The sequence below is a fragment of the Anguilla rostrata genome, chromosome 3, assembly GCF_018555375.3.
Source record: "Anguilla rostrata isolate EN2019 chromosome 3, ASM1855537v3, whole genome shotgun sequence".
Classification (NCBI taxonomy): domain Eukaryota; kingdom Metazoa; phylum Chordata; class Actinopteri; order Anguilliformes; family Anguillidae; genus Anguilla; species Anguilla rostrata.
In genome coordinates this window covers 71,509,553-71,529,303 of record NC_057935.1, presented here as the reverse complement: position 1 = coordinate 71,529,303, position 19,751 = coordinate 71,509,553, and the positions used below count along the sequence as shown (strand labels likewise).

Here is a 19,751-nt window from a genome sequence, read left to right as displayed (position 1 = left end):
TGTACACATGAAAATGGCTACTGTACTGTAGCAGGATGTGTTGCATACACTCCTCGGTCCTGTTATGTAAAGTTACCTCATCCCCCCCCCCCCCCTCCCCCCCACCTTTTAGGTCACTTATAAGATGGAGTACCACATGAATAAAGACAAGGCGTACACCCTGGGCCACGACACCCCGATCCAGCTGCACATGAAGAAGGTCAAGGATTTCCCCAGCCTGGTAGGCCATCTCCTCTTCCCTCTACCTGTATTCAAATCTTTTATTCAAATCTTCCATCAATTAACTCTTACGGGTGCTGAGTACAAGGAGCGGCAGTGTAGTACTGTATAATGGTTAGGGAACTGGTCTTGTTACCTAAACGTTGCGATGCCTCGACCTAAAAAAAGGTCTTAGGTATGGCAATCACGTGAAACACATTGCTTTTTCTGCCTGAAATATTGTTTGAGCCTTTTTTCTCTAGTTTGGGACCATTTAATAGCAGGTAGCAGGTATCTCTTTTTTGCACAGTCGTCAAAATGCAGTCCTGGAGGGCTGCCGGGTCATGCTGGTTTCCAGAGGGGGGTAATTTCAGTCGCTGATGGACTAAACAATCCACGGCTAAGGTTCTCAAGGCCTTACTTGTTAGCTGATTGAAGGGAAACCACGAAAAACTTGCAGACCCTACGGCCCACTGGGAATTTGGTTTGACGCCCCTGGTCTACAGGGCACCACTGGAACTGGTGAATCTGTGTCCCTGTGCTGGGTGTTTAACTGCTCGTCTCCCCCCCCCCCCTTTAGATGAAGTACAGGCAGATGTACGAGAGGAACAAAGCTCACATCAACATCGCCCCCGACTCCCACTCCATCCGAGCCGCACGGGAGGCCTACAGGAACATCACCAACGTAAGAGAAACGGGACGCGGAGACTCCTCCGTTCTGCTTTTCCTTCCGAAAACTACCCTTCCCCCTGGCCTCTAACGGTACACCCCCCCCCCCCCGCAGCTGGATTACAAGAAGAAGTACGAGGCCACCAAGTTCAAGTGGATGTGGACCGTCGACCGGCCCGACTTCCTGCACGCGGCTAAGACCAGCTACCAACAGAGCGATGTATGTACCAACTGACTGTTTGTTTGAGTGATGTATGTACCAACTGACTGTTTGATTTGAGTGATGTATGTACAAACTGACTGTTTGATTTGAGTGATGTATGTACAAACTGACTGTTTGATTTGAGTGATGTATGTCCCAACTGACTGTTTGATTTGAGTGATGTATGTACCAACTGACTGTTTGAGTGATGTATGTGCCAACTGACTGTTTGTTTGAGTGATGTATGTGCCAACTGCCGTTCGTTTGAGTGACGTATGTGCCAACTGACTGTTTGCTTCAGCGATGTATGTGCCAACTGACCATTCGCTTCAGTGATGTATGTGCCAACTGAATGGTAGATAGCAGTGGGGAAGTACCCAATTAAATTGTTTTAATACTATCCAATTTAAATATTAATCAAGTATAAAATTGTATTTGTGAGTTATATTTATATGTTAAGATTGTTTGATAGGAGCGCAAAGCTTTTTAATCACCTCCTTGCTTTTTTGCACATGTCCTGGTGTAACACCCCCTTTCTACACCCCCCCCCCCCCCCCCCAAATCTCGACAGGTGGAGTACAAGTATGACAGAGAGTTTCTGAAGGGCTGCAAGATGTCCGTGGTGGATGACAAGCTCGCAGTCCTGGCCAAGAAGACAGGCGAGATGTACAGTGATGTGAGTGGATTGTTTGACCTCTGACCCATAAAATGACCCACTCCATCATAAAGCACTGCATTCCCTAAAAAGAATCTTTGGTGAAAATATAAATGGAATGTCATGTTGAACACAGTTTGGTAAATGAAGAACGGGGTATTAATTATTCCGAAATTTTCACATTTCTAAAAAATTATGAGAGCTTGATTAAGTGATTGAATGAATGGATGAATGGATGAATGGATAAATGAATGAATGAATGAATGAATGGATGAATGAATGAATTCATTGCCCTTTTTTTGCTCAAGAACTTAAAAAACGTAAAACAACAGTATTTCAGTCAAAACATTTCAATGAGTTGATGAGCTGGATACTCTCATGTATGAAACAGGTAAGTGCTTTAAATCTTTTTTAGATGCACTGTACCATCAGGCATTACAGTGCCACACTGTGTTTTCCTTCAGGTCAAATACAGGGAGAGATATCAGAAGGCGAAGGGGTCCTACATGGTGGTGCCAGACACTCCTCAGATCCTCCACGCTAAGTCAGTCCGCACGCTCAGCTCAGAGGTGAGGAGCCAGACGCTCTCTCAGTGTGTGTCAGTGCTTTCAGTGAATTCCTTTAGATCTTACTGATAACAACAGCCGTCTGTGGTCACTTGCGTTCTCGCATGCATGTGTCATGGAGCTTACTCAGAACTTACACTGTCTTACATTTGCCATCAGTTACAAATGTAGGAATATCAGGTTTTAAGTCACCAAATGAATGCTTTGATTCCATTTACAGTGTATTTCCTCATCTTTCATTAAAAAAATAGTAACCGATTCTTCAACTCTAATAGAGTATAATATGAGTATGGTCCCAACGGGACCGTATGAACTCTGTAAGAGTTGATTTAACACTAAACATTCACTGTGCGTTAAAGCTTTAAGATTTAAATACCTTTCATCTTAAAAAGGGTGTGCCGGACCTTGTGCTGTGTGTGAGCTCTCTCTGTGTAGAGAAGCAGAAGGAATGTATGAAAATATACGTCTGTCTGTCTGTCTGTCTGTCCTTCAGACTAAATACAAGGAGGCCAGCAAGAAGCAGCACCAGTCGGGCTCGTTCACCACCCTTCCCCAGACACGCGACACCACCCACAGCAAACAGATCACCAAGCTCGTGAGCGAGGTCAGTATCCACATTCGCTCCCCTACTCCACAGAGAGGCCATTTTACAATCATCTTACACTCATCATTTCCACCGAGAGGCCATTTTACAATCATCCTACACTCACCACCTCCACCAGGAGGCCATTTTACAATCATCTTACACTCATCATCTCCACCGAGAGGCCATTTTACAATCATCCTACACTCACCACCTCCACCAGGAGGCCATTTTACAATCATCTTACACTCACCATCTCCACCGAGAGGCCATTTTACAATCATCTTACACTCATCATCTACACTGAGAGGCCATTTTACAATCATCCTACACTCACCACCTCCACCAGGAGGCCATTTTACAATCATCTTACACTCATCATCTCCACTGAGAGGCCATTTTACAATCATCCTACACTCACCACCTCCACCAGGAGGCCATTTTACAATCATCTTACACTCACCATCTCCACCGAGAGGCCATTTTACAATCATCTTACACTCATCATCTCCACCGAGAGGCCATTTTACAATCATCCTACACTCACCACCTCCACCAGGACGCCATTTTACAATCATCCTACCTGAGATTTACCTGATGCTGCCTGCGGTTGGTTCACATCGTGCTTTCCTCTGTCTCTCCGCAGAATCAGTACAAGAAGAACTTCAAGGAGGAGAGGGGCAAGGCCAAATACAACCAGATGGTGGCTCCTCCGGATGTGCAGCATGCGGTGGACGTGGCTAAAGCCCAGAGCAATGTGAGCCCTCGCCTTCTCCCGTCCTCTCACAGGAGTCCCACAGCCTATAGGAGACCTTCTCCTGTTCTCTCACAGGAGTCCCACAGCCTATAGGAGGCCTTCTCCTGTCCTCTCACAGGAGTCCCACACCCTATAGGAGACCTTCACCTGTTCTCTCACAGGATTCCCACAGCCTGTAGGAGACCTTCTCCTGTTCTCCCACAGGAGTCCCACAGCCTATAGGAGACCTTCTCCTGTTCTCTCACAGGAGTCCCACAGCCTATAGGAGACCTTCTTCTGTTCTCTCACAGGAGTCCCACAGCCTATAGGAGAACTTCTTCTGTTCTCTCACAGAAGTCCCTCAGCCTATAGGAGATCTTCTTCTGTTCTCTCACAGGAGTCCCTCAGCCTATAGGAGACCATCTCCTGTTCTCTCACAGGAGTCCCTCAGCCTATAGGAGACCATCTCCTGTTCTCTCACAGGAGTCCCTCAGCCTATAGGAGACCATCTCCTGTTCTCTCACAGGAGTCCCACAGCCTATAGAAGGCTGGGGACACCCAGTCAGTTGCCACACACGTCTAGATCAGTGTTTCCCAAACCTCACCTTGGGCACGGCCAGCTGGATCCAGGTGTGAGATGTGTTCCATCTCAAGCTCACCTGATACAGCTGTTCAATGGCCTGAGTTGTTACATCAGGTGTGCTTGAGGCGGAACACATCAAATACCTGCATCTGGGTGAGGTTCCCCAAGGAGAGGATTGGGAACCACTGATCTAGAGCCTGGGTCCTCAACAGGTGGTCCACAGACTCCTAGGGGTGCATGAAGGTACTGTAGGGGGTCCCTGATCAAGCTTGACATGCAATGACTATATATATAGATTTGAGGAAATATAATATAAACCCTTTTTTAAATATAACCCTCTTTTACGTATAATGGGGGGGAGGTCCCCTGGATGCCTTTGAGTCTGGGTGGGGGTCGTCATCCTGCTGTGGACAGTGTTACTGCCATGTCAAGTCAATTTTGAACTCCTTTTGAAGCAAGATGCTTTGACAATAAGTTGACATCCTTAGATGTTTTTTCTACTGTAAACATGCAGAGGTTTTCTATGCATCACACTAAATTAACCTAATTCCTCCATCTCCAGGTTGCCTACAAGGCGGACGGTAAAGCCAAGCGCAACTACACCCCCGTGGCTGACCGTCCCGACATCCGGAAGGCCACCCAGGCCGCCAAACTCATCAGCGATGTGAGGACCACCGCCACCCCTCACCTTACCGCCTTACTGCCACCCAAACGGGGCTACGACCCCAGTGACAAGTGTTTTAGGCAATTTTTCGTACCTTGTTTCTGAGCATGTCTCTCGCACCCCCGGGACAGATCGGCTACCGAAACAAGGCGCGGGAGGAGGCCAGCAAAGGGGGGTCTTTGGTCCACCGCCCCGACATCGCCCTGGCAACGAAAGTGTCCAAGCTGAACAGCCAGGTAAGGCGTCTTACCGCAGCACTGTGGAGCTGTGTGTGTGTCTGCTTACATCTCCTTACATCCTGAACACGAGTGCATACGGATGATGGGAACTGTTAAGGTGTTAATAGCATTGTTGTGTCCATCATATTTAATATAGCAATACAGATCTATATGTTCTTATGTTTTCATTCTTAATGAATGAATATATTGTTTCATTGGCCCTTAAAGTGTGGTTTTGATAATCATGATAAACCACTGCCTCCAACATTATTCTTGCATCGGAAAATGACAGGGTTTGGCAGCCCTGCTCTGGCTGTTGAAGGAGGTGTGCTTTGTCAGGGTTGGAGTGAAAACCTACAGGATGGTAGATCTCCAGGAAATGGCTTGGTTACCACAGGCCTATTTGCACATTGTTGGCTTGTACTTGCGTCTGACAAGCAGCAGTTATAGTGAGACTGTAATGGCACCCATGTTTTTTTCAACATCAGCTGCAGTACAAGCAGAAGTTCACCAAGGAAATGAAGGGAATGAGGCCGCAGTTTGATCCGAAGGAGAGCCAGGTGTACCAAACTCAGAAGGACGCCACCAACTTTGCCAGCGAGGTGAGTGTCATGGCAACATCAGGATCGTCAGGGTGACTATACTGCACTTGCTTTCTTTTCCTCCAGTTCAAGCATTGATGTGTGTATTAATCAATATATTTGGACACAATTTTTTGTCTTTCTTATACAGAAAAACATAAACACAAAATAATGAACTGAGAAAAGAGGATAATATTTGTTGTCATTCTGTTTGGTAATATGAATACAGTTGTCTTGTTATTTTTAACTGTTGGCGGCTAAGGCATCTCTCTCTGGCTCTCGTCTCAAATATGCCTGTGTGTGTGTGTGTGTGTGTGTGTGTGTTTTACAGGTGAAATATAAAGGGGATCTGAAGAAGATGCACAAGCCAGTGACGGACATGTCCGAGTCCCTGGCCATGCAGCACGGACTGAACACCAGCAAACTGGCCAGTGACGTAAGACACCAACTAAACTCCATTTCCCACAATCCCTCACTGTCCTCCCTGGATCTTCTGGCACTCTTAACAGTCGTGTCTAGAAAGGAGATTTCAGAAAGTTGTGTCCTACCCGATTGGTTCACCTACTGTATCCCTTCTAGACACGACCTACTCTAACATAGGCATCAGACCATTCTTTACCCATAATCTTTCAAGGACATCATCTGGTAGTGACCTTTACCCTTCTCACCTTTGACCTCCAACCCTATCCTACACTATCATTAGTTTTCCATCCGCCTGCACCCATGTTTGATTTTGGAACGATTTCTCGTGAGCACTCTAACTGATCCTGATTTGCTGTATATTTCCTTTTTTCCTCCAAAAAAAAAAAACTAAAACAAGAAAACTCCCTTTAACTCACCCAGTCTTTTAAACTTCCCTACTCATGTTACCATTTTTTTCACTGTTAATTTTAATCCTTTTTTTTTTTATTGTATATTTTTTGGCATATGTATTTTAAGAAATCATAATGACAAGGAAATTGTAATATACAGATAATTAACATAAATTCTTACCAGCTTATTACATACAAGTATATAAGACTTACTTACTAATTGTAACATATTTTTGACAGTTACCTTGCGTAATCTCGATGTTGCATATTCAGTAGATTCACCTTCTCATTAATTGATGGGACCAAAAAGATTGCATATCTGCACGTGTACTTTAGATTTTTTTTCTTCATTTTCAAATGTAGCTCTTTATTTTTATTTTTTTTAAAGTATTTAATTTTATTATTTTCTGTGGTATTGTACGGGCAAGAGGCGCAGAACCCAGAAATCGGTGGACTTTCGTTGGGTTAAATGAGCTGCTTTTTCGGGCGTTCCCCCTTAGTACCAGTACAAGAAGAAATTTGAGGCGAGTAAGGGTCACTACCTTATGATCCCAGACACACCTGAACAGATCCATCACAAGGAGGCCTCGGAACTGCAGAGCCATGTAAGTGCGATGATGTCACTGGTGGGCATCGGCAGGTGCCACTTCCTGTCTGTGTGAGGTGTCACTTCCTGTTTCCTACTTTCCCTTTGCACTCCTTCTCACCACTCCCCTACCAACCAGCAAGACTTGATTCTATTTTAATATTTTAATTTAATTAATATTCCAGTTTTTCTGATGTGCTGTGAATAACTTGCAGAATGTAGTCTTAGCCACTAGGAGTGTTGTCTGGCACCTACACACCTGTTAATGAAACAAATGAAATCCTCTCATCCCTAAATGGTAAGCCATTTTATACTGAACAGTCATAACTGCCACTTGTGTGTGTGTGTGTGTGCGTGTTGGGAATTTGCCTTCTGAAAAATATACAATACGAATCCAAGAAGCCTGAATGCTGAGAATCACCATCAAAAATCATGTGACTCAGTGAGATCTGGGTAAATAAATTCAAATGCAGCCATCAAGACACATTGTTTAAATGGAAGTTTGCTTTAAAAGGTTTCATACAAGAATGAAGGAGAGCTTATTGGCTCCATTCTCATCCTCCCTGTCCACCGAACTAAAACTAACAGTAGTGGAAATTTCCGGAAGGCTAGTCTGTGTTTGTGACTGCCCCCGATGTTGCGATTGCAGGTGAAGTATAAGGAAAAGTACGAGAAGGAGAGGGGCAAGCCTATGCTGGACTTTGAGACGCCCACGTACGTGTCAGCCAAGGAGGCCCAGCAAATGCAGAGCCAGGTAAACACACACAAGTCAAGGTGACCCACTTTTCTTTTACCTTTTTTTTTTTTTTCAAAAGGGCTGTTTCACACTCCTATGGGTGGTTCGGTAAACAAGGTTTGTTTACCTTTCATGAGATTCAGACAGTTTTTCTGTTTATCTGTTAGTTGACTTGGTTAAAAAAAGCATGCCAATGAACATGTTTTATGTGGTGGAAATGACAGCTGCAGCAAAGTTATCTTAGTGACAGTGCTATTCGTGATGACTGTGTCTTCTTTTGAGCGATATCCTTGGATAGTGACAGATTTGGTTCATTCATGGTTCAGAGTCATGACAGTGTGTCATGTTGCATTGGCTGCCACAAAGCAAGACTGGATGACTGCTTGATTGCAAATGACATATTGAACCCTGTAGACAGATATACTGTAGCAACCCAACAGCTGCATTTTATTAATCCTACAGACATTATTTCAGGGATGTGTTTTGTAGTTTTCACAAGGGTAAAATGTATGCTTGTCCTCACCACATTCAACATGAATCATCTTATGCAGCTTTATTTTCCTTGATTGACTTCTGACAAAAAATTCTGCCATGTTCCATATTTTGACAACCAGCATTTTCTGTATTTCTTCAACTGCAAAACAACTTTCCCTACAAGTACTGTCCTTTGTGGTAAGCCTAATCTATATCGGTTCTATGCATCTGAACAAATACAGGATTCATTTTTGTGGGAAACAGTATAAGATAGTACGCAGAAAACCAGCCCATGGTCGTGGTACGGTGCTTAGTGTTGTGTCTGTGGTCTTCCCCTGGAATAGAAGGTTTATTTATTTAGTTATTTATTTAACCTTTATTTCCCCAGGGGAGGTTAGAAGGTATAGTATATTGTGTCTGTTTTGACAGTACTTTACGCTCCATTTTCTATACCTACTGTAGATTCAGCCAGGGTTGGGGCCAATTCCTTCTTTATTTTGGAAAATAATTGACATTCCGCTTATTAATTGAAAAATGCCCATCAGTGAGCATTTTCCAGTCAATTTACCTGAAATAGAATTTAACTGAAATTACCCCAACGGTAAGTGGCGCTTGTCATTTCTATTTTTTTTTTTCTGGATAATTATTTCCAAATGTTTTGCAGGATGTAATCACAATACGATTAACTAAATTTAAAGCCTGTTTCTAAATATTTGGCCTGTTCAACCAGCCTCTTTTAACAGGGGTTTATTTTCAAATGGAGCAGCCCTATAAATGTAGAATATTTCACGCAAACATCCACAAGAGTACAGACAATAGACAGTTTTCAACCAAGCTGCGTAGCGCTTGTACACCTGTAAATAAACCATCCATACACTCAGTGTGTGTGTGACCAGCACACACCAGGTTATCAGTGAGAAACTTCACAAAGGGGGGGGGTGATGATATCTCAGGCAATGCTTCAACATTATTTTTCCTTCTCGTTCCTTCGGCGGACTGTAGAAGGAATATAAGAAGGACTTTGAGGACTCGATGAAAGGCCGAAACCTCTCGGGGCTGGAGGTCACCCCCGCCATGCTGCACGTCAGACACGCCACCAAAATCGGCAGCGAGGTAAAGGGGATGCCCCCCCCGCCCCCTTCTCCTTTGTACCCCACCATCCTGTCCCTTGTAATGTTGCTAAGATCGCACTCCTCCCGGTATGTTTGGAGTTTCTGTTGCTGCAGTTCGCCGCTGTGAGTTATTTTACACTCGACATTAATACACTCCCAGTAGCAGGTACCCATTTGCTTCCTTTGTCTTTGACTTAATAAATGCTTTTGACTTTAATTGCTCATGTGTTGGTGATACAGTAATGTAGAGCTATGCTAACTGAAATAACCTTACCTGTCTTTTTTGTTTTGTTTTGTTTTAAATGCCTGACATGTAAAATATGTGCATTTTTTAACATATAGATAATTCCCACTGTTGTTGTGTCTATGACTAATATGTATTAATGTATGTGCGAACATTCTGACCGTTCCAGGCACATGAAATAACTGCATATTTATCTGTGCGTACAGTTAGGTGGTTTGCATTCACAAAAAGCTTTTCTCTATTCTGGGACACTACCATTTTAAAGTGCTTCCCTTAAGGGTGAGCCTACAGCAAAAAAAAAGTTCAGCATTGCAGCTCTATGGCATTGAATATGTGGCTGAATCTTACTGTGTCATGTCTCTACACTCTTTCCCTCTTTTTCCCTGTAGAAAGAGTACCGGAGGGATCTAGAGGAAGGGGTGAAAGGTAAAGGGTTAACAGTGCTGGAGGATACTCCGGATCTTTTGAGAGCAAAGAACGCCACTCACATCCTGAACGAGGTAGGGTCACTGAGAGGGAAGCCACAGCCACCCCTCTCTGGTTCTTCTCAGTGTCATTCCTTCTTACTGTGTGTTCCCAACTGAACATTCTGATGCTGATGATGTCACAATCGCTGCTGGTGACTGAAAGCAGTGGAGTTCTAGAACACTGACTTAGAATTTTGGAGAGAAAAAAAAACAAACAAACAAGTGCACATTCCTAAAAGCTTACTCTTCAAAGGGTTTAAACCGCCTCAACTAAAAATGCCACACCTCTCCGTAGTGTCTCCAAGAAGTATGTCAGGTGACTTACCTGCCCATCTACAATATCTACCATAACCAGGTGTTCCGTCGTGTAAGACAGGAGGCAGTATCTACGTGTGGTGATTATGACCAGGTAAGCACCACTGGAGAGCAGTAACACTGCCTGGGTATTTGCAGAAAGAGTACAAGAAGGGACTGGAGATGGACATCAAGGGGAAGGGCATGACGGTGGCCACAGACACCCCGGACTTCACAAGGGCCAAGAACGCCACGGACATCCTGAGCGGGGTGAGAACATCCATTTTGTGTGAACCCCCTCTTTGTGACCCTCCCTATTTGTGTGATCCCCCTCTTTATGTGAACCCCTCTTTGCGAAAAACCCCCTGAAAGTTACCGTTTGACAATCATTATTTTCGCTGATATCCCATGATTACTTGCGGCGGGAGTGTTCTGAATTGCGGAAGCTTTGCTTCCACAGACGAAGTACAAGCAGACGGCTGAGCAGGACCGGGCAAACTACACGTCGGTGGTCGACACCCCCGACATCCTCCACGCCAAGGAGATGAAGACCATGATCAGCCAGGTAAGAGGTCAAAGGTCAAAGGGCAGTGCACTGACCACCATCATCATCATCAGTGAGGCCAACTTTGTGCCCTGTCTCTCATAGTTTGTCCCCATCTATACAATGTTTTAAACACAAAATGTAAGCTGTATGAGTGATCAGAATTTTTCATAAAATGGTTGCCTCCACCAATTTGCACTTTGATGGGACATGCAATGTGTCACATGCAATGTTTGACCCGCGGTACGCCGTCTGTGGCCCACCTATGGTCTCGTTACGGTACCTGTGTTTGTTTCACACGTGACAGATAAAGTATAAGGAGGACGCAGGGAAGTGCTTGTCACATTACGAACTGGTTCTGGAGACTCCAGAGATGCAGAGGGTCCGGGAGAACCAGAAGAACTTCAGCACCGTAAGTCATTAAAACAGGACAGACAGACAGGCAGAGACAGACAGACAGGCAGGCAGGCAGGCAGGCAGACAGACAGACAGACAGACAGACAGGCAGGCAGACAGACAGAGAGTCTGTCCTCTTATCTAACAAAAGATTGTGGAGACTCAGGAGAAATGTTTTTTTTTTCCAAAAGCACTGCCTTTTATTTAGTAGTCGATAATGACCACAAAATCCAATTTTATATGGGAATGCTAGATTAAAGAGTAAGGACAAACATCCAGTAACATTAATCAAAACTGTAAAGAAAAAATGAAACATTCCAATAATTTTATTTTGACATGTAATAGTGTTTCTTTTTTTTTCTTGTAAATTTTTTTTACCTGATATTTCTTGAAAGCGTTTTTTTTTTTTGCGTTTTTGGAATTTTTGCGGTTAACCTGTGCTCTTTTTCCCTGTAGCTTCAGTACCAGTCTGACGTAAAAAACACAAAAGGGAAAGTGTGCGCTGTACAGGAAACTCCCGAAATCCTGCGTGTTAAAGAGAATCAAAAGAATTTCAGCTCGGTACCTGCCACTCAGTGTGCTGTTGTGCCTTCACCTTTGGGTTTTTCTAACAACTTAAGCTTTCGTAATTTTTTTCTTCTTTCAACTTTTGTCTTTGTCTTCCTTTTTTTCTAAACTTTATCCAATTTAACTTGGTATGCATCCGTTTAAAAAAAAAAAAAAAATTTATCAGACTTAGAGATGGCTCTATTAACCAAAAAAAACAACAACTGCAAAGTAGACAATAACTGCTGGACTGTTCCATCTTGCTGTGCTATTTTTTTGGAAATGGCCATTTAATAATCAAAATGACTGGGCTGTTTTTTTTGTTGTTTTTTTTTAACCCTTTGCACTACTGTTGCTGCAATTTTATAATGCAGTTATAATGAGCATTCCTGTGATCTATTCTATAGCAAATGTTTCCCTACTGTATGGTGCGTGTTAAACCTGTAGTTTCTTTGGACAATTTAATGTTTCCCTCGGCTATCTCGAGAGGCCATGCAAAAGGAACCTCTTCAAGGAAAGGAAGTATTACACTTTAATGTATTAAGTTCAAGGAGTTCCGCAAAACACCACATCTAGACCCCGGTAATCAAACCCTGATAATATTGCTGTCTCGCTTTCAAAAAAGATTTTGTACAAAGAGAATCTGGGAGTTGGGACGGCGATAGCGGAGATGCCAGAGATGGAGAGAGCTAAACGAAACCAGCAGGCCATCAGCACGGTACTCCTCGGTCCTCTCCAGTTCCCCCGTCATTCTTCATAAACTCCATCTGCCCCCCTCTACCCCACTCTACCCCAATCCCCCGTATACGTCCCCACAAACCTTAAAAAAATAAAAATAAAAACCTTGACAACCAACCTTCATATTACAGCTTAAAACACCATTTACCTCCATACCTCCAAACCAGATGATTAGCATTAACACGTAGCTCTCCCTCAAGATACTTAAAAAATCTTTTAAAAAAATCTGTACAATACATTTTTAGAATAACCCGTATATTTAAACTAAAATACTAAAATTGAAACCTTTTTCCTCTAATCAAGGTAGCATTTGCTTCAAACAGTTACGTAATTTATGTTATGAGTGTATTGTTGGAAAAAAGTGTGTCGTCGTGGTGTGTGTGAAGGAGTTCTACCCGTACGCTATTGGTGGATTTTGAATGTGGCCACCAGTCCTTCAGGTTGAAGGTTCCGTGCTGTAAGTGCCGTTGTGTGTTTATAACTGTCACCCATGATGTCGTGAAAGTAGCTCATTTTTTTCTGTGTGTGTTTGTCTCGCCGCCTGTCTCTGCGCTACTTACGGAACCAAAATGGCGGGTAGATTAAATACAAGGATTCTGTGGGGCAAGGCACAGCCATTTCGGATCTACCAGAAGTTAAGAGAGTCCGGGAGACCCAGAAGAACATCAGCTCGGTACCACCCTCCATTTTTTGGTGTGGTCCCCCCCCCCCCCCTCCCCTCTGTGACTCCTCGTACCCCCCCCTCACTCAAACCCTGCAGTTCCATGTGCCCCAGTAACCTCCCTAAAATGCACTGGAGTTAAACTCTCGCCATAACGGAGGCGAAATGATAGGTATCTGTGTGAATGAACTTCCACATTCCCGCAATTCACACTAATCAACCTCTCTCAACAAGTCCCTCTTCTGACAAACCGAAAACCAACTGACCTACGAACCAGCCCTGCCCCTAGCAAGACCTGACATCACTGTAGACTTTCTCTGCCTTGAGTTTCCCCGTTTATTTTTTATTTCTTCTATCTTAATTTGTTGTTTCTAATTTTACAACAACAACAAACAAAAAAAAACCTTTTATGGCTAATGTTTTTTGGTTATATTCCTGATGTGTTAACCATAATTGTGTGTTAGTTCTGATGATCACATTAAAAGTCTACTCAGTTGGTGTGAAGTAACAAGACCCCAGGAGGTCTAGAGGTGCAGAACAGAAGGCCGCACGCATTGTTTGAGACTGCGGGGGGTCTCTGTCTTCTTAAAGTCACTACCATACACTATTAGTGTGACACCGGATTCCTCACCACTCACGTCCTGTCAGTCACGCCCCTGAATAGTAACATGTCTGCCTTCTGTGTTCTGTGTCTCTGATCACACTGATTGTCAGCCCCGGAGGCCTTGTGAAGAATCATCCTGAGGATCTGTGTGAAGTGCTGCTTGAATGTCTCCATGTTACACACGTTTGTGTCTGAATTACTCATCGTCACGGTGTCCTTGTTTTGCCTCTTTCTGTTCCCCCTGCCCCCTGGCCTACAGGAAACTGGATTCCCCTAAAGTCCATTTCACGTGACAGCGAGTGTTTGATGTTCCATGCGACGTAGATTAATTTAGAAATACAGTCCCCCCACACCCCCCCCCCCCAAAAAAACAAAAACTTTCCAACGCCCAGTGGTCAGATCCTAATTCTCAAAACCCTGTCTTGTCTCTGCGCTCGTAAAGATTTCGTACAAAGAGAATCTGGGAGGTGGGACGGCGATGGCGGAGACCCCAGAGATGGAGAGAGTTAAACGAAACCAGCAGGCCATCAGCACGGTACTCCTCGGTCTTCCGTTATCTTCGTCCTCCTAAACTCCTCCCATCTCCCTAAAAAAATGTCCCCGTAAACCTTACAAAATAAAACGTAACCACCTCCAGCTTACTACTTAACACCACTTACTGTACCACTTATTACTGAATTTAAACCTATAACTCTCCCTCAAGTCGTTTTAAAAATATTTTTTTAAACATTTTAAAACCTTGTGTCTTAGCCGTTTCCTCCATACTCCATAAGCTACCATATTGTCCACCCCTGTAAAATATCCTTCCTAAATACCCTTGTACCCATTTGTAACAAATCTTAAGACCCTCTCCTTAATTCAAACTCCTATTAAAAACATCCCTTTGCAACATAACCTCCAATGTGCCATTCGTTTTTAATAAATTTAGTTCTTAAAATCTGTTTTTAAACAATAGAATTTTTGCGTCCCATACTAATCCAATATGTATCCTTAATATATTGGAAAATTAAATCCTAAACTTAACGGAAATAATAAACTTTAACATAGATGTAACCTTTGACCCCTGCAGGTAAAATATTTCTAAATAACAAAAACAAGCCTTTTCACCCGAATAAAAAGACAAGGCATCGAGAAAATGTTGTATTATGACATGAACTTTGAAAACGTAGTAATGTACATAGCAACAACCTGCTTGAAACGAACAGTCCAAATGTTGATGTGGTGAGTGTACGGAGTAGGCAGAGCAAGTTACCTGATCTAGTGTGTGTCTCTCCAACAAATCTCACCAAGTCCTGGCTTCTCAACAGTGGCTCATTGAAGGTACCATCGGGGGTCTCTAGCCAGACTTGCTATTTTAAAAATATTTTTACCTCATAATGGGGGTCCCCTGGATGCCTTTGAGCCTGGGTGGGGGCCCCTGGATCAGAAGAGGTTGAGTAAGTAATGCACTAATGGTGTACTTTATGACAGTTATGCTTGCCATGATGCTGTGTGCTCTCTCCTTCTGCTGTGATGCCCTGGAGTGGTGGGTGGTGTTGCTGCCTGTTCACTTCAAGTGTCTTGTCTTTCCTGGTGGCACTGAATGGGTAGATTAAGTACAAGGAAACTGTGGGCCAAGGGACCGCCATTTCGGATCTGCCAGAGGTGAAGCGGGTCCGGGAGACCCAGAAGCACATCAGCTCGGTAGCGCCCCCTTGTGTTGGTTTTGTTCCCAGAGTGTCACACCCCCCCACCCCCCACCTCACCTAGCCTCACTCCATCTATAATGTCTCCACACACACCTTTGGTCTCTCATACCCTGCCCCCCCCCTCCTCATGGGAGTAGCGTCCTGCTATATGCCAACGGACCCTTTCCTCGCCTGTAACCCAAAGTTGCCAAGTGGAGGAGATGGTTTTTTTTGAGCACAGACCATTCCATTCTCATCCATCCTTTCTCCTCTCCTCCTCCCCTTCAGTGACCCATCATCTCTCTACCCCTGACCACTCAGGCGGTCCTCCGCTGCTGTAATATCCAACTTACCCACATTTACACACCTAACCCTAACCCTAACCCTTTTTACCCCCCCAGTGTGTTTTCTTCACACCTTAAATCTTAAAACTTAATTCTAAACCCGGAATGTGTGGCACAGATGGGTGTGGTCTGAGCCCTCATTGCCCAATCGGGCGCTGTGTTTCTGCCCTGCAGGTGTTGTATAAGGACACCGCCGGCAAGGGAACGCCCGTCGTGTACACTCCAGAGATGGAGAGAGTCAAGCGCAACCAGGAACACATTAGCTCGGTACTGCACCGCGGGAGTGTACCCGTCCCAGCTTCCGTGTGTACCCCAGGGCTGCCCAGCCCTGCTCCTGGAGATCTACCGTCCTGCAGGTTCTCGTTTCAACCCTAATTTGGCACACCCGAGTCTACTAATTTAGCAGCTCAACGAGATCTGTAGCTGTTGGATGAGGTGTGGCTTTGTTAGGGTTGGAGGGAAAACCTACTGGACAGTAGATCTCCAGGAACACGGTTAGTGTACCCTAATAACCCTCTAACTTGCCTCCCTTTCCAGCGGTTCACAAGTGGTTTGAACTCATCTGGTGTTGTTTTTAATCCCACCTGCTGTGATGAGATGTGATGTATTGCTAACGCTGTGCTAACGTTCTCTAAATGTTTCCCTTCCTCCGAGTACTTTGTTGGGACACCCCCCCTAATTCATCCTCTTGAAGTAGCTAAGGCTGACCAGCTCTCGTCTACGTCTGTCTCCGTTGCGGACTCCACTGTACGTGTCACAGGGGCGTGGGGGCGTACCCGCAATGCACTGCTACTCACCGAATGTTTGCGCCCCGCCCTCAGGTGCTGTACTCCGACAGCTTCCGCAAACAGGTGCAGGGCAAGGCCGCGTTCGTCCTGGACACCCCCGAAATGAGGCGCGTTCGGGAGAGTCAACGGCACATCTCTGGGGTAAGCCTCTCTCCTCTGGGTCGGCAAAGCGGGGTCTGAAACTCCCCGCAAATAAACCAAAAACTGACTTGACTTACAAACCAGTACCGACTAGCAAGGCCTCACAGCACTGTGAGATTAGGGTGGGCATAGAAGCGCATTCACTGAGCACCTCTAACGTCCTTGTGGCTTGGCCCAACAGGTGAAGTACCATGAGGAATTTGAGAGGAACAAGGGCTGCTTCACGCCCGTGGTGTCGGACCCAGTGACCGAGCGCGTGAAGAAGAACACGCAGGACTTCAGCGACATCACTTACCGCGGAATCCAGAGACGCGTGGTGGAGATGGAGAGGAAAAGGCCGATGGACCATGACCAGGAGACCATCACCGGTGAGAACACACTCATACACACACACACACTCACAAAGGTGTTAAGCTTATAAGAATAAATGTATCCATCATGCAACTTTGAGGTAGTTCAAAGCGCAGCTAACAAGTTTAGCAGTTCAGTCATAAAAATGTCCTAAATTTTGGTCAATCGTTTTGAATTTGGGCAGTGAAAGTACAGAACTGAGTGTTGGAAATGGTTTGTCAAGCCTACCCATTAGCAAGATCGTAAGCCGAATTGAAATTTCAGAAAGTCGCAATTCTTCCCTCCGTAGGCCTGCGTGTGTGGCGCACAAACCCAGGCTCAGTCTTCGACTACGACCCCGCAGAGGACAACATCCAGTCCAGGAGCCTGCACTTGATGTCAGGTAAGGGCTCCAACACAACGTTCCAGCGACACACAAACTAGAGCTTCTGTAATGGGTGTTGAGTGACGACCCCTCGCCTCGCCCCGCAGTCCAAGCCCAGCGCCGGAACAAGGAGCATTCCCGCTCCACTAGCGTCATGAGCGCCGGGGACGAGAAGTCCGAGGTCTCGGAGAACGTCGACCACCACCTGTCAGTCTACAGCAACGGCTTCGGCTCCTCCTCCGTAGGTGAGCCTGGGCCCCGTTGAGCCATCAAGCCAACGAAGCACATCGACTGTACACAACACTGCTGCGATGTGCACTCCGGAGCGAAGGGAGGCTCTTTCACATAATGGTGTCCAGTAACTGTTCTGCAGGATGACTCCACCCTGATGCCATTGGCTGTCTGTCCCTCCCAGGCTACCAACAGGCCAAGACGGTGGAGTTACAGCAGAGGTCTTCTTCTGTGGTCACCCAGCAGACTAACGTGTCCTCCGTGCCCTCCCATCCCTCCACCACTGGGGTGAGTGATTTGGTGCATGCCCAGGGTCGCAGAAGACACATGGTGCCGGTCGCACCAGCTATGCACAAGTTACACCATGGCCTAATTACTTAGCTGAGAGTAGCCAGAGGTGGTGCAATGAGCAGTTGGTAGTTCAGTCGCCTGTAGATGTAAACATCTACTGTATTTAAGGAAACCATTCAACTGGGCTCTAGGATTGACCCAGCTGAGAAAGGCCTGTGCTATCATACAGTCCTAAAAAGACTGGAAACACACTGGAATTCAGGATTGGATTACCTAACAAGGTCCCAGTCTAGTTTCCGTCAATTAAAGGATGCAAGTCTCCTTCAACCTTGCTTTTCACCATGTGGCTATAGTGTGGTAGTCAACAGCTTGTAAGTAGGAATACTGGAAGAGTGCATCCATTTCAGAGGGCAGTGATTCCTAACTGGGATAGCGGTAGATATCTGAACTACTCCTTTCCCTCAATTAAGTCCTTTAATTTCCCAGAAATCTGTGCGTGCCATGTACGACTACACCGCCACGGACAACGACGAGGTGTCCTTCAAGGACGGTGACGTCATCGTGAACGTGCAGTCGATCGACGAGGGCTGGATGTACGGCACCGTGCAGCGTACCGGCAAGACGGGCATGCTGCCAGCCAATTACGTGGAGGCCGTCTAGCCATGTCCCGCCCCCTTTTGCAGCAAGTGTGAAATTCATTGGCGGTTAGGTTTCGTAGACATTTAGTGTGTAGCGCTTTGTGTTATTTCTAGTGTTCGCACTGCATTACCGATAGAGGAGAAATTCATGCTGCTAACTATGACCATTAATTTATGAGATGTCAATCCCAAACATAGCACTGATAACCTAAAAAATGACCTAAATAAAATCTTTGGAGCCAATTTTTGAAAATCTATCAACTGTCAAAAGACCAGATGGGGGTGGGGAAGTGACTAACTGTATTTGAAATGCACACACTTTTCCCTTTGCTGATTTCAACATGAAACTGAAAAAGTTTCCAGACTCTGAACCTATGCACTTATAAGGTACGGGCTGAATGGCTGAACACTGACCTTTCTATTTTTCTGAAAGAACATTAGGTTTGATGCTACTGAGCTGAGATGGCTAAAAAGGGTAACAGACATTAACCAAAGAGGTAAAAAAAAATCACAAATCAAGGAAATGCCACCCCCACCCCAAAGACTGTAAAGTTTAAATAAAAAGAGCCTCCTCACTCCCTTGCTGGACTGTAGAGCATGCATGTTCCTTTTCGTCTGAATAATGAAGCTCTGTAGGTCTGGGCGGGGGTTGAGGAAGATGTATACCTTAAAGTAGTAATAAAGCACAATTAAGTTCCCGCTCTACAGTGGTCTAGTCATGAGTCTTGTTCTGGCTTTGTGTTTGTGTTTTTGTCCACTGAGAAGCAATGATCTGTGCTCCTGTAGTGGTCGACAGGTTCAGTGCGATGCCTCAATTATGAATCAGTGCTTTTCTTCATTTTGGGTCCACTAAGAAGCAATGACCTCTGCCAAGATCTCTCGATCGCTGGAACTGCGTGGATGTGGTCTTGATTCAAACAAGTTATGGTTCAAAGGGTGTCCAACAACCCACTGGAGCCCTTCTGTAAAACGTGTATTTCTCTACTGAATGAAATGCACCACTGAATGGATGAGGAAATCAGATATTCCCAGTGCATCTATAAAAGCCCTCAGTATCTCCAAGACAA

General features: G+C 45.0%; 1 protein-coding gene across 1 annotated transcript in view; it reads left to right on the top strand.

Annotated features, from left to right (window-relative positions):
• neb (nebulin) overlaps positions 1–19,389 on the top strand; it is a 96,981-nt gene extending 77,592 nt beyond the window's left edge. Inside the window, exons 113-142 of the mRNA XM_064329654.1 lie at positions 113–220; positions 779–883; positions 983–1,087; positions 1,641–1,745; positions 2,189–2,293; positions 2,784–2,894; positions 3,520–3,630; positions 4,755–4,856; positions 4,988–5,092; positions 5,563–5,676; positions 5,987–6,091; positions 6,968–7,072; positions 7,703–7,807; positions 9,266–9,376; positions 10,009–10,119; positions 10,540–10,650; positions 10,841–10,945; positions 11,232–11,336; positions 11,777–11,881; positions 12,492–12,584; positions 13,185–13,277; positions 14,312–14,404; positions 15,460–15,552; positions 16,055–16,147; positions 16,702–16,809; positions 16,991–17,177; positions 17,450–17,542; positions 17,632–17,769; positions 17,940–18,043; positions 18,533–19,389. Coding sequence (XP_064185724.1) covers positions 113–220; positions 779–883; positions 983–1,087; positions 1,641–1,745; positions 2,189–2,293; positions 2,784–2,894; positions 3,520–3,630; positions 4,755–4,856; positions 4,988–5,092; positions 5,563–5,676; positions 5,987–6,091; positions 6,968–7,072; positions 7,703–7,807; positions 9,266–9,376; positions 10,009–10,119; positions 10,540–10,650; positions 10,841–10,945; positions 11,232–11,336; positions 11,777–11,881; positions 12,492–12,584; positions 13,185–13,277; positions 14,312–14,404; positions 15,460–15,552; positions 16,055–16,147; positions 16,702–16,809; positions 16,991–17,177; positions 17,450–17,542; positions 17,632–17,769; positions 17,940–18,043; positions 18,533–18,706 — 3,303 coding nt within the window. The 3' untranslated portion in view covers positions 18,707–19,389. The remainder of the gene's footprint in view (positions 1–112; positions 221–778; positions 884–982; positions 1,088–1,640; positions 1,746–2,188; positions 2,294–2,783; positions 2,895–3,519; positions 3,631–4,754; positions 4,857–4,987; positions 5,093–5,562; positions 5,677–5,986; positions 6,092–6,967; positions 7,073–7,702; positions 7,808–9,265; positions 9,377–10,008; positions 10,120–10,539; positions 10,651–10,840; positions 10,946–11,231; positions 11,337–11,776; positions 11,882–12,491; positions 12,585–13,184; positions 13,278–14,311; positions 14,405–15,459; positions 15,553–16,054; positions 16,148–16,701; positions 16,810–16,990; positions 17,178–17,449; positions 17,543–17,631; positions 17,770–17,939; positions 18,044–18,532) is intronic.
• Positions 19,390–19,751: the final 362 nt, after the last annotated feature.